The sequence below is a fragment of the Aedes albopictus genome, chromosome 3 (assembly GCF_035046485.1).
Source record: "Aedes albopictus strain Foshan chromosome 3, AalbF5, whole genome shotgun sequence".
Lineage (NCBI taxonomy): Eukaryota > Metazoa > Arthropoda > Insecta > Diptera > Culicidae > Aedes > Aedes albopictus.
Window position 1 is genome coordinate 227609558 of NC_085138.1, and position 12873 is coordinate 227622430.

At 40.8% G+C, this 12873-nt stretch overlaps 1 protein-coding gene across 1 annotated transcript in view; it reads right to left on the reverse strand.

Moving 5' to 3' along the window:
* LOC109397767 (serine/threonine-protein kinase ATR) overlaps positions 1–12873 on the reverse strand; it is a 30186-nt gene that overhangs the window by 16356 nt on the left and 957 nt on the right. The window contains exons 2-5 of the mRNA XM_062859252.1: positions 2128–4171; positions 1527–1916; positions 1370–1462; positions 1109–1309 (exon numbers count right to left, since the gene is read on the reverse strand). Of these exons, the coding sequence (XP_062715236.1) occupies positions 1109–1309; positions 1370–1462; positions 1527–1916; positions 2128–4171 (2728 nt within the window). The remainder of the gene's footprint in view (positions 1–1108; positions 1310–1369; positions 1463–1526; positions 1917–2127; positions 4172–12873) is intronic.

Below are 12873 nucleotides of genomic sequence, written 5' to 3' on the forward strand. Positions count from 1 at the left end.
TTCAAATGAACATTTGGATTTAATGTTGGTGCGTAAATGGTGAAATTCATAAAAATATATTACAAAGTCTGACCTAATAATCAAATTAATCGTAAATATCGGGAATAATTAGCCTTTATCGGTATCATTTTATATCGGTTTGAGCAATATCGGATATCGTATCGATAAATTTGATCCGATAATATCGATATTATCGATAATATCGATAAATGCACAGCCCTAGTCGTTAATGTGTCGAAGACAAAGTACATGATGGCAAAGGGCTCCAGGGAAGAATCACCGCGCCCGCCACCCCGAATTCATATCGACGGTGATGAAATCGAGGCGGTTGAAGAATTCGTGTACTTGGGCTCACTGGTGACCGACGACAACGACACCAGCAGAGAAATTCAGAGGAGCATTGTGGCAGGAAATCGTGCCTACTTTGGATTCCGCAGAACTCTACGATCGAATAAAGTTCGCCGTATCATGAAGTTAACCATCTACAAAACGTTGATTAGACCGGTCGTCCTCTATGGGCACGAAACATGGATCCTACGTGCAGAGGACCAACGCGCCCTTGGAGTTTTCGAACGGAAGGTGTTGCGTACCATCTACATCGGAGTGCAGATGGAAGACGGGACTTGGAGAAGGCGAATGAACCACGAGCTTCATCAGCTGCTGGGAGAACCAACCATCGTTCACACCGCGAAAATCGGGAGGCTACGGTGGGCGGGTCACGTCATCAGGATGTCGGATAGCAGCCCGACTAAAATGGTTCTCGAGAGTCATCCGACCGGTACAAGAAGACGTGGAGCGCAGCGAGCTAGGTGGGTCGACCAAGTGGAGGACGATCTGCGGACCATACGCAGAGTGCGGAACTGGAGACAAACAGCCGTGGACCGAGTGGAATGGAGGCGGCTACTATGTACAGCAGAGGCCACCCCGGCCTTAGCCTGACCGGTAAGGTAAGTAAGATAGTTTTGAACCGAACCGTGGCATTAATCACCGTTGTAGGCCAATTTTTTACTGTCGCTGGTGTATAAAAATTTAGCTAGCTGAAAACTAACGTCCAACCTGAAAGGGTTAAGGAACTTACATACCTAATATATATACCAATGATACCAACCTTTATATCGGAGTGCAGCAAATGCACCAAAGTGTTTCCTGTATTGGTCATGATGTAGTCAATGCATTGATTCGTGATGTTCGCAGGCTCGTTTATGAACAGATACGGATAGACAGTAAGGAAGGAACCCGAAAGCAACACGGCCTTATCTCTTCGTATTATGTTAGTGAGCTCGTCCAGCAACTTTTCACATTTTGGGCGCTGGAAAAGATAATGGTTTTTAATATAGGTAAGCTAAAAGGGTTTGTTTATAAAATTTACCTTCACACACCATGGCAGCAACATAGCTAATATTATTTTGTAATACTTGGTGGCAAATTTCACCGGTCCGCTGTAATTAAATGTTCGGCTGATCTGTAAATGTTGTACAGATGATTAGAAAATTCCGATAACGTTCAAAATCTAAATTAATACTCACATGGTAGAGCGATTTTTGCAGCGACACTTCAAAGCAGCAATAATTTGTGGCACAAATTGCGATTATGAGCTTGATCATGTCGTGCCGGTACCAGTGGAGCATATCCAACGGCGTAACACCATGATGTTCGCACATCTCTCCAGCGGCTAGGGTGGCCTCTCGAGAAACTTCGGACTCCCGGAGCATCAGGAAGAAGAACAGCATACGCAGGCAGTGCATCAATCGTTCCTCGGTGATACCGTCACAGGTGGCGAACTTGACCACCATGTTCATCACAGCGGATTGGTAGTTGTAGTCAGATTTTTTCAGGCTTAGCTTCACCGCCTGCAGCAACTTATCCAGGCAGGATTGAATGATTTTATCCTTGGTATGGGGTTCCAATGATGAATTCTGGGAATGAAACGTGTTCAATGTAGCATTTGTTGACACACTTGACTTACACTGCCGTGATTCGCATTTGTATTACATTCGCCGTGTCCCATTTGCATAGGAAATCCAGCAAAGATGGGACTGATATGCGATTCACGGCAGTACAACACTATTCAGCTTTATTTAGCAAGAAATATATTTAAATTAGTTGTTTTAAACGAGCTGTACTCACCACGACATAATACATCAGAATGGGAAACGTCTTGGAGAACGTGATGGACGCATCTCCCGAATTGCACGTTATCAGTTCGCTCCAAGCCTTCACCATCCGTTCAGTGGTCGCTACCTCCGGGGTATGTTTCAGCAAAATGGGCAACAGTTTGACCATCTCTACGCGTGTATCGCTGTCTTCGGATTGGTAGAGCATTTCCAGAATGTCGTCGGATGGGATATTGAAGGCTGTGTATTGATCGAGATCGTTGAGCGTAAGACGTATGCCATCACTTTGGGCAAAGAGCTCTTGCTTCTGTGACGGGCTGGTCTGAGTGCTGGTGATGTCCTGTTCGTTGGCGCTGGGTTTGCACCGGAAGCAGCGGAGTTTTCTTCGAAGGCAGCCATCTCGGTTGACTTCAAATACAGAAAAATTGCCGGACTTCATGCAGAAGTGAGTGGCGAGATTCTGAATGGCAATGGGTCTCAATTCTTGTATATTGAGGGCTGGGTGGAGAAGCTCACTGTAAAGTTGCGATGGCGCGAATTTGAAAGAGAGCAATGCGTTCACGTAGAACCGGTGGAGAATTCGTTTCTGGGGAAGGTCGTCCGAACGAACTATGCTTTGAATAATGTCCCAAAAGCTGGCCTTCACTGTTTCCGCTACTGAGTCACCGATGTTGGTCAACGATAGGGTACACAACTGATCCAAAGATCTTGCTTTGATAAGGTTGATATCACAACCGTTCTTAAGTCCGTCATAGAATTTGGTTTTCAAACTTTCTTGTATCGTGATGTGGTAGTTTGATTTTCGATCGTCAGCAAATGGAAGTAACAGCCAGCTGCAAATCTGCCGTTGAAAGTCCACGTCCAGAGATCCGAAGTCCTTCAGCAGGGTGGCATCGAAGCATACATCCAGTATGAGGAGAACGACATCGGTGGTGAAATTAATCTCACTTAGTTCTTGGAACAACGTTTCCAGAAAAGTTCGTAATCTTCCGTCGAATGCCAAAAGATATGTCGTTTTGTTGCTTTCTTTCTGTAACCAGCAGGTGAAATTGTACACGACGTTGGTGCCAAGGTGGACAATCTTTTGGTACAAATAAATCTTCTGCATTTGTTTCGACTTGTCTTCTTCTTCCAGTGCAATGTCCAGTGCTCTGTTCCAAAAGTGACTTCGGTTCAATGTCAAAGAATCGCCTGCATCTTTAGAGGCGATAAGTTCACTAGTGATCGGAACCTCCAGAAGATTCAAAAGATCCGGGAACTGATACGACAATTCGTATACATCGTCGTAGATGTCGTAAACCATGTCGACCCCAAACTGGTTCTGGACAGCTTTCAGGAATTTGCTAATTTCTTCCAAAAGTTTAAACTTCAGATCTCCGGCATCTTTCTTAATGCTCATCAAGTTCTTTATTATCCTCATCGAACACTGGAACAGCTTTTGTCGCAATTCGGACGGATTGCGATCGTACTTCAAAGCATTTAGTTTACTATAGAAGTCGACAAGAGCTGTTTTGAACTGTTCCAGCGATCTGAGTCGAACCAGTTCACTGCTCAACCACCGGTTGAATCGTTCCAAAGTAGTTTCCACGACCGACAAAACTTCCCAAACGAGGTGTTCTAAATTCGGTGTATAGACAGTGCACAATTTGAGAAACTGTCCGAAAAACATGATGCAGAGCGTTTTCTCATCCAACGATCCGCTGATGAGTGTAGTCATGACTATCTCGGCCGAACGCTCGCGAAGCCTTCGATTGCATGAATCGTCCACCAGGCTAACCACCTGACTCAGCACGTGAAGGCAAACCTCGGTTAGGGTGATCTTCGTTACGCTGCCTTTGATGACGATCGGTGCGAAGGCGCAAGAACAATTCAAATTTTCGAAATATTGCAGGGACATCTGGAAGTTTTCCAGCTTTATCTCCTTCTCGGAGTCGTAGCAATTCAGTGTATCCAATATGTCCAAATATTTCTCTGCTGCCTCATGAAGGAACCAAACCTGCTTTACAAAGCTGGCTGAGAGAATCGCTTTCTGGAGCAAAATGTTACTTTCCTTGATGCTGAAATAAAGAATAATCACATAATGTGTGAAGTGAAAATGTAGTATACATAATCGACATGTAATGTAATTTAGACATGCACTATGCTTTTATCACAATAATTTGTGTTTGTAATTTCGTGCCTTTCATGGCTAAAATCAAGTAATGGGGCACGTTCGGTGTAGTACTAGATTTGTAGTAATGAGCTGAATTTTTGTATGGTGAGCAGGTCAATTCTCCGTTTCTGCAATAAAATGGTGCAAAAAGCGTGGGTATTATGATTCTTTGCCTATTTTGATGCTGTTTGAGCAAAACTTTGGATAACTATGTCGCCGACGCTATCATAAAAATACAATACGATCAATTAGCAGTACAAAAACAAAAGGAAAATAAACCGGCAATAAAACAGACCCTTCAAATTAGAAGTAGGAAACAAGGATCAGCCTGTACCGCCTCTCTCATTAGTAACATCCCTTTTTCAATCATCCCGATCACGAGACACCTCCTCAGGTAATTTGCAAGACAAAAAGGATAACAGTGATAACACGTGACTGTGTCTGACCGGCGACGACGGCGCGGCCGTTAACAAAGTAGATAACAACTGATTACCTGAAGCTGGCGGCAAAGCAGGCGGACACGCGAAACATGTGCGAGGCATGTGAACGAAAAAGGTCTCGCAGGTATTTTTTAGGTAAACTTAGAATTAAGATATTTTTGTATAAAAACCCTTGTTCAGAAAATAAAGGTAGCATTTTGCACTTGAAACTTGGTAAGAGTCATTTCACTATTCGAACTCACGCGTCACATTATCCGAACGCTACAAGATTAGATAATCTCAATTCTGGAATAGCTTCTCGAACGAGTAGAAGAACTAGCCAGAATCTCGAGATTTATCCGAGATTGATAGCCTTGATTGTGACTTAAAAACCTTTTGGCACTCTGGGCCATAAACATTTTGGTGGCTCCAGAGAGAAAGACTCTACTCTGATACCAATTTCAATTTGCAAAATTTCTTTGTAAGCCTACTTAAATAATAAGTAGCATATTGTCTGCGCAATTTTCACAACCACTTCGTGAAATTGTATTTGTAAGCCTACTTAAATTATAAGTAGCATATTGATTGCACAATTTTCACATCCATTTGGTGAAATTGTATTTGTAAGCCTACTAAATCGATTAGTAGCATAACAAAATTTTGAAAAAGCATAGAGGAGCAACGGAAAAATTTGCAAAGTTTCATCAACATTTCGCTAGAAGCGCCCAAATTATTGCTGAGGATTCGTAAATTTAAAACTGAAAAGGCAATGTCTAAGCTTATCAACAACCCAAATGGGGATTGTCGGTTATGCACCGACAAGAATAGCAAAGACAATATGGTTGCTTGCGATGAATGCGATCGCTGGTACCATATCAGATGCGCCAAATTAACTCGCATGCCTACTGCTGAGGAAACCTGGATCTGTGTCAAGTGCATGACCAACCAGGAAAAATGGCAAAAGCAAGGTGCGGCAGCTGAAAAGCAGAATGCCTCACCATCAACGAGTTCGAACCAACAGTTATTACATGAAATGACTAATGCAATAACTAATGCGTTCCAACGCATTAAGGTCGAACCAAATGATAATGCCAATGATTGGACTGTCTATCTCAAGAGGCAGGCTCTAATCAACCTTCCAAAATTCGATGGATCGGCAAAGGAGTGGCCGAAATTTGAAAAAGTTTTCAACGACACAACGCTAGAGGGAAGATTCACCGCCATGGAGAATCTGAATCGTTTGCAGCAGTCTCTAGTAGGAGCAGCTGCAAAAAGCGTTAATCAGCTAATGATGGACCCCGGCAATGTCGCGAATATCATGGCCAGATTAAAACTGAACTATGGCCGTCCAGAAACCATTTATAACGAACTTGTGTCAGAGCTGGCAAAGATTCGTAAGGAGACCAAAACAGCCGTAATCGAAATATCTGAAGCCTTAGACAATCTTGTCAGCAACTTGGAGCTGATCAACTATCAAGATTATCTACGAGATCCAAGGCTTATCGATGAAACGGTTCGAAAACTGCCATATTCTCTTCAAGTTAAGTGGACAGAAGAAAGACAAGTGGCAGGAGCTGTCGCAACGCTGAAGGACTTGAATCAATTTCTGGAACCGCATGCAAAAACCATGCGGATGATGCAACCGTCTTCGATTATTCAAAAGGACACTAAAAAGGGAAATATCAACGTGCATCAACAAAACAATTATCGGAATAATTGCGCAAACTGTTCAGGTAATCATCGTATTACTGATTGCCAGTCGTTCAGAGATATGAACGCTCGAGAACGCAATGAGATTGTAAGGACTAAAAAACTATGCTTAGGATGCCTCAGTCCATCTCATTTCTATAAAACATGCAAGCGTGCACGAAAGTGTGGAATCAATGGTTGCAGCAAAAATCATCATTCATGGCTTCACGATAAGCAACTAGACGCAAAATCACCAGCTCAAAATCGAGAAAAGGACGATCACTTGGTGAGTCATCACCAGATCAATCGGAGTAAGGTACTCTACCAAGTGATTCCGGTAAAATTATACAACGGATCGCAATCAATGGACACGTATGCTTTCCTTGATGCTGGATCATCGGTAACACTGGTCGATCAAAGTGTGGCCAAAAAGCTGAAGCTTCAAGGAAAAACTGATCCATTACAGCTAACATGGACTCAGGACATCACCAGAGACGAGAAAAACAGCATGAATGTTGAATTAGCCATCAGCGGACCTTCAAAAAAAATGCTACACCTTGACAGGAGTACGGACGATGGAAAACTTACAACTTCCGGTACAAACGGTAGCATATGAAGAATTGAAACAAAAATACGCCCATCTGAAAAACTTGCCAATATCCAGCTACAAAAATGCGAAACCCATGATCCTAATCGGTATAAAACATAGCCATTTGTTAATGCCGTTAGAACGACGAATGGGAAAATGGAGTGAACCAATAGCTGTGAAATCAAAATTAGGCTGGTTCATTTTCGGAAACATATCAACTGCAAATCAAGGTCATTACGCAATGATTCATCACGAAGAAGAGATGAATAAGCTTATGAAAGCATATTTTTCAACAGAGGATTTCGGTGTAAATGTTTCCAAAAACACAAGAAATTCGGAAGAAGAAAAAAGAGTTGATATGCTGATGAATAAAACACTGAAGTATGAAGATGGCAAATACGAAGTTGGACTTTTGTGGAAAAACGACAACATTCAGTTTCCAGAAAGTTACGGAAATGCCTACAAACGCCTGACAATGATGGAGAAGAAATTGGAAAAGGATCCTAAGCTTAAAGATTGGGCCATAAACACATTCCAGGAATATAAACGAAAAGGCTATCTGCGCAAATTGACACCGGAAGAATCAAACAGGACAACACCGCGAACCTTCTATTTACCGCATTTCGTGGTTATCAATAAGAACAAGCAAAAACCACGATTGGTTTTCGACGCAGCGGCTAAAGTAGGTGGAACATCTTTCAACTCAGAATTGTTATCCGGACCTGACATAAATGAACCAATTCATGGAGTAATTTTACGATTCCGAGAAGGTTCAATAGCAATTAGTGGAGACATCCAAGAAATGTTCCATCAGACGAAGATAATCAAGGAAGATCAGGATTCTCAACGGATTTTGTGGCGAAACTGCAACGCGGATAAACCAGTGGAAATATATGTGCTGCAAGTTATGTCGTTCGGAGCAACATGTTCTCCATTCTGTGCGCAATATGTTAAAAATTTCAATGCGGAGAAGTTCGAGAAAACGTATCCAGAAGCAACCGTAGCAGTAAGGAAACAGCATTATGTGGACGACTACCTGGATAGCTTTTCAAGTATTGACGATGCCAAAAAGATAACAAATCAAGTCATCGAGATTCACCAGCATGCGGGATACCATATTCGCAATTTTATTTCGAATGATCGGGAGTTAATGCAATCGATTTCTGAGGAAAGACGCCATAAGTCCTTCATAAAACCTATGGAGGACAAGGAATCTCAAGCCGAAAAAGTTCTTGGTGTATATTGGAATACGAAGGACGATTGCCTAGCTTACCAGATAAAATGGAATAGCTATGGTGAAAAGCTTCTAAAAAATGAAATGCCCACAATGAGAGAAGTCTTGGCTTACATTATGAGCATCTATGATCCAATGGGGTTGATATCAGACTTATCAATTCATGGCAAGATTTTAATGCAAGAATTACACAAGGCCACGACCAAATGGGACGATGTCATCCCAAACCACTTGCACGATTATTGGAAGATGTGGATTAATACAATCAAGGAAGCCGAAAATGTATCCATTCCTCGATGCATAACAAACGGAAATGTTGAGAGCATAGAACTGCACACATTTGTGGACGCCTCAGAAAAAGCATTCGCAGCCGGAGTCTACAGTAGAAGCATGAATCACCACGGAATTTGTGTGAGACTAGTTGCAGGAAAAGCTAGAGTAGCTCCTATCAAAGGGCTCTCTATACCAAGACTTGAGCTGCAGGCAGCTATACTAGGTACAAGACTAACAAGTATAGTCTCAAAGGAATTACGTCTTAAGGTATCGCGAATCATATTCTGGTCGGATTCTCAAACGGTACTATCATGGATAAGAAATGTCAACGTGAAATATCAACCATTTGTGGCACATCGAATTGGAGAAATCTTAGACTCCTCAACAATGGATCAATGGAGATGGGTACCTTCAGAGAAAAACCCTGCTGATGCCGCAACGAAATCAATTTCAAACAAACAAATTTGGCTAAATGGACCAGATTTTCTAAGACCAGAGGAGAATAACTGGCCTGTCAAAACGGACAAAGAAATCCAACACGCCATGACACATCAAGACTATGCAGAACATGAATTTATCCACGAAAATCAATTCTCAGATTGGTGGAAGCTAGTGAGGCATTTATGCGTTCTGATAAAATTCACCGAATGGATAAAGGATAAAGGAAACTTCGTTAACGAATTCACCAACAAAACTAGAAAAGCCGCTGAGAATGCTCTGTACAAAAAAGCTCAATGGCAAGCATTCCCGGAAGAAATGGAAGATTTGATATTGAAAGGTGAAGTCAGTAAGAAGAGCCACATTCGAAATCTCAATCCGTTCTTGGACGAATTTGGAGTCATGAGATCTAGGGGACGTTTGGAAAAGGCGCTCACATTATCCCCGGATGCCCGAACTCCCATAATTCTGCCCCAGAAAACTCACATTACAAAACTGGTAGTGAGGTCTATGCATGAACGATATTTGCATCAAGGAGAAAACAGTGTCATTGCTGCATTACAACAAAAGTACTGGATTATCAACATCAGAACAGTTGTGAGGAATATACAGAAATGTTGTCAGAAATGTATAATCACTCATGCAAAACCAGTAGCACCCATGATGGCAGCTTTACCAGCATTCAGAACAGAACCATTTGTCTACCCATTCACTAATTGTGGAGTAGATTACTTTGGTCCATTCGAAGTAACCGTGAAGAGATCGACTGAAAAAAGATGGGGAGTGCTATTTACTTGCATGTCATCAAGAGCTGTTCACATCGAAATGGCTGAAAAGCTTGATACGGACTCGTTCATAGTATGTTTACGAAACTTCCAAAACCGACGTGGAAAAATATCTCATTTGTACAGCGACAATGGTACAAATTTTGTTGGAGCTAATAATATAATGAAAAAATTGATCGATGATATCAACACGAGAATGGGCAGCGGAGAAGCAGCTAAAATGGAAATCCAGTGGTCATTCAATCCACCATCATCCCCACATTTCGGTGGAGTCTGGGAACGATTAATAAGGATAATTAAATCGTCTCTGAAAGTTCTAATTGAGTCATGGGGTACCAGAACGCCAAGGTGCGAAACATTGAGAGGAGCTTTTATTCAAGCCGAATTCTTCTTGAACGCTAGACCACTCACGCACATACCTGTCGAAAATATTGACGATGAGGTATTAACTCCATTCCATGCACTGATAGGACGGTCAGGAGAGTATGCTCCACCACAATTTATGGAAGTTAAAGAATTCGACAGGGAACAGTGTAAACAAATTGAACACGCTGGAAGACAATTTTGGAATCGATGGAAGTCAGAATATCTCCCAACACTTGCGAAGAGAAATAAATGGACGAACAAAATTGAACCAATCCAAGTCGGTGACATTGTTATTATAACTGATGATAACGCAGCACCAAACACCTGGTCGAAAGGACGTGTAGAAAAGGTTCATAGTTCATCAGACGGACAAGTTCGATCTGCGGAGATTAAAACTAGCAAAGGAATAATCAAAAGACCAGCCGTTAAAATTGCAGTGTTAGACGTCTCTGGATCAAAGGAGAAGGAAATGGACAGGAAAATACAGCAATCAATTACTGCAAAGGAGAAAGTTATGCATATATCAGAGAGCTATCCCGAACCTACACATAGTGTCAACAGAAAGTTTCCAAATTGGGGTAAACGAAAAACATTTGATGAAGACGCTGTGAAGACTCCCAGAGACAAGTCTTTACGGAAGAAAAAGGTGAAGACAAATGCATCTGGATCACTGGGACAAGTTATCCTGGCTACAACAGCTTTGTTATCTCTCTCAAACGCCATCAGTATAAAACCAATTGAGGAAGATGGATTAATTTTCGATCACGAAGGCACGTGTCTTATCAAACGAGGTTCCTGGAGTACCAACATAGAAACCGGAATTTCACGAACTCAGGATGTCGACTTGATCAATTGTATTCATCGAAACTTAACAAATGCGTTAGCCGAAATGGAAAAGCAAACAACGGACGATACTATTCATCAGCTGACAGTATCTATCGGCCATCAATGTGATGAGGCAATCCAGGAGATTCAACAAACAACCCGACGGCGTCGAAGTAAAGGAATATTTGGATTCCTAAAAGATATATTCTTTGGAGGAGACGACATTGACGAAGCAGTACAAGCCATGAGGATCGAGGAGGACAACAAGATTCATCATGTATCGGAAACGGTACAAAAGGTCTACGAAAAGACAAAGATCATGAATGGGCAACTACAGGATAAAATTAATAGGCTATATGAAGGAATTCATTCTTTAGATCACGAAAATTCATTTTACGACTTTGAACTTTTACATGGCAGGTTGATGGAAACATCAATGTTAGCTAAAGAAATGATTGAAGAGATCATTTATAAATATCGAAAGCTAAAAACATTTCCTTTAACAATTAATGAATTGGAAAGTATAAAACTAAATATTTCAAACTCATTACCGATTGGATATAGATTGTTAGATCATTCTTCAGCCATAAAATATGAAACAAAGATTGTACAGGATACCATTGTTATTAAAATGCATACAGTTCTTATTAGTAAAGAACAGTTTGAACTATTTCATGTCATATCAATTCCAAATGTTGCTAATAACTCAAAAATTATGGTATCAGATCAACGTATCGCTTTGAATTCTCAAGGAGAATATTTTTATCCAACAGCAGATCTAACAAAAATCAATGAAACTCATTTTATTATAAGCCAACCTGAAATAATGCAAAAGCCTGATTGCATAGCTGCAGCATTACAACAAGTAAAAAGTGAAGAAAAATGTACCACAATCAGGTTACCAATTAAATATGCAAAACTAATCAAATTGGCGAAGATCAACACAGTATTATATTATACAAATAATCCAAAGGAAATTGTTATTCATTGTGATAAAACAGTTATTTCTCCACCATACGAAGCTGCTATTGTAAATATGGATTCAGATTGTAAAATTAAATCAAATTTCAGAACTATCTATGCTAACATGAAAAACGAATCTAAAAAAACCATGACATTTTTTCAACCCAGAGCGACAATTAAAGTAAATGCATATATTCATACTGTTTCTAACATGCAAAAGGAGAAACTAGACGGTAGTTATGATGAAGTTGATGATATAAATGAATTATTCGATGAAAATCCAAATTTTAACTACTATCATCCTTACTCATGGATTGGAGCAATAATCATTTTGATTTTTATACTAGGTGTAGTAATATATTTCAAATGTTTCCGAGCGAAACAATCTGTTTCCCATTTGCCGATTAATCGTAGAAATAATCATAATAAAAGAGTCCATATAACAGAAGATGAATCAGAATTATAGACATTTTTTGGTAAAACTATAGGGTAGTTTTACGAGGGCGGGAATGTCGCCGACGCTATCATAAAAATACAATACGATCAATTAGCAGTACAAAAACAAAAGGAAAATAAACCGGCAATAAAACAGACCCTTCAAATTAGAAGTAGGAAACAAGGATCAGCCTGTACCGCCTCTCTCATTAGTAACATCCCTTTTTCAATCATCCCGATCACGAGACACCTCCTCAGGTAATTTGCAAGACAAAAAGGATAACAGTGATAACACGTGACTGTGTCTGACCGGCGACGACGGCACGGCCGTTAACAAAGTAGATAACAACTGATTACCTGAAGCTGGCGGCAAAGCAGGCGGACACGCGAAACATGTGCGAGGCATGTGAACGAAAAAGGTCTCGCAGGTATTTTTTAGGTAAACTTAGAATTAAGATATTTTTGTATAAAAACCCTTGTTCAGAAAATAAAGGTAGCATTTTGCACTTGAAACTTGGTAAGAGTCATTTCACTATTCGAACTCACGCGTCACATTATCCGAACGCTACAAGATTAGATAATCTCAATTCT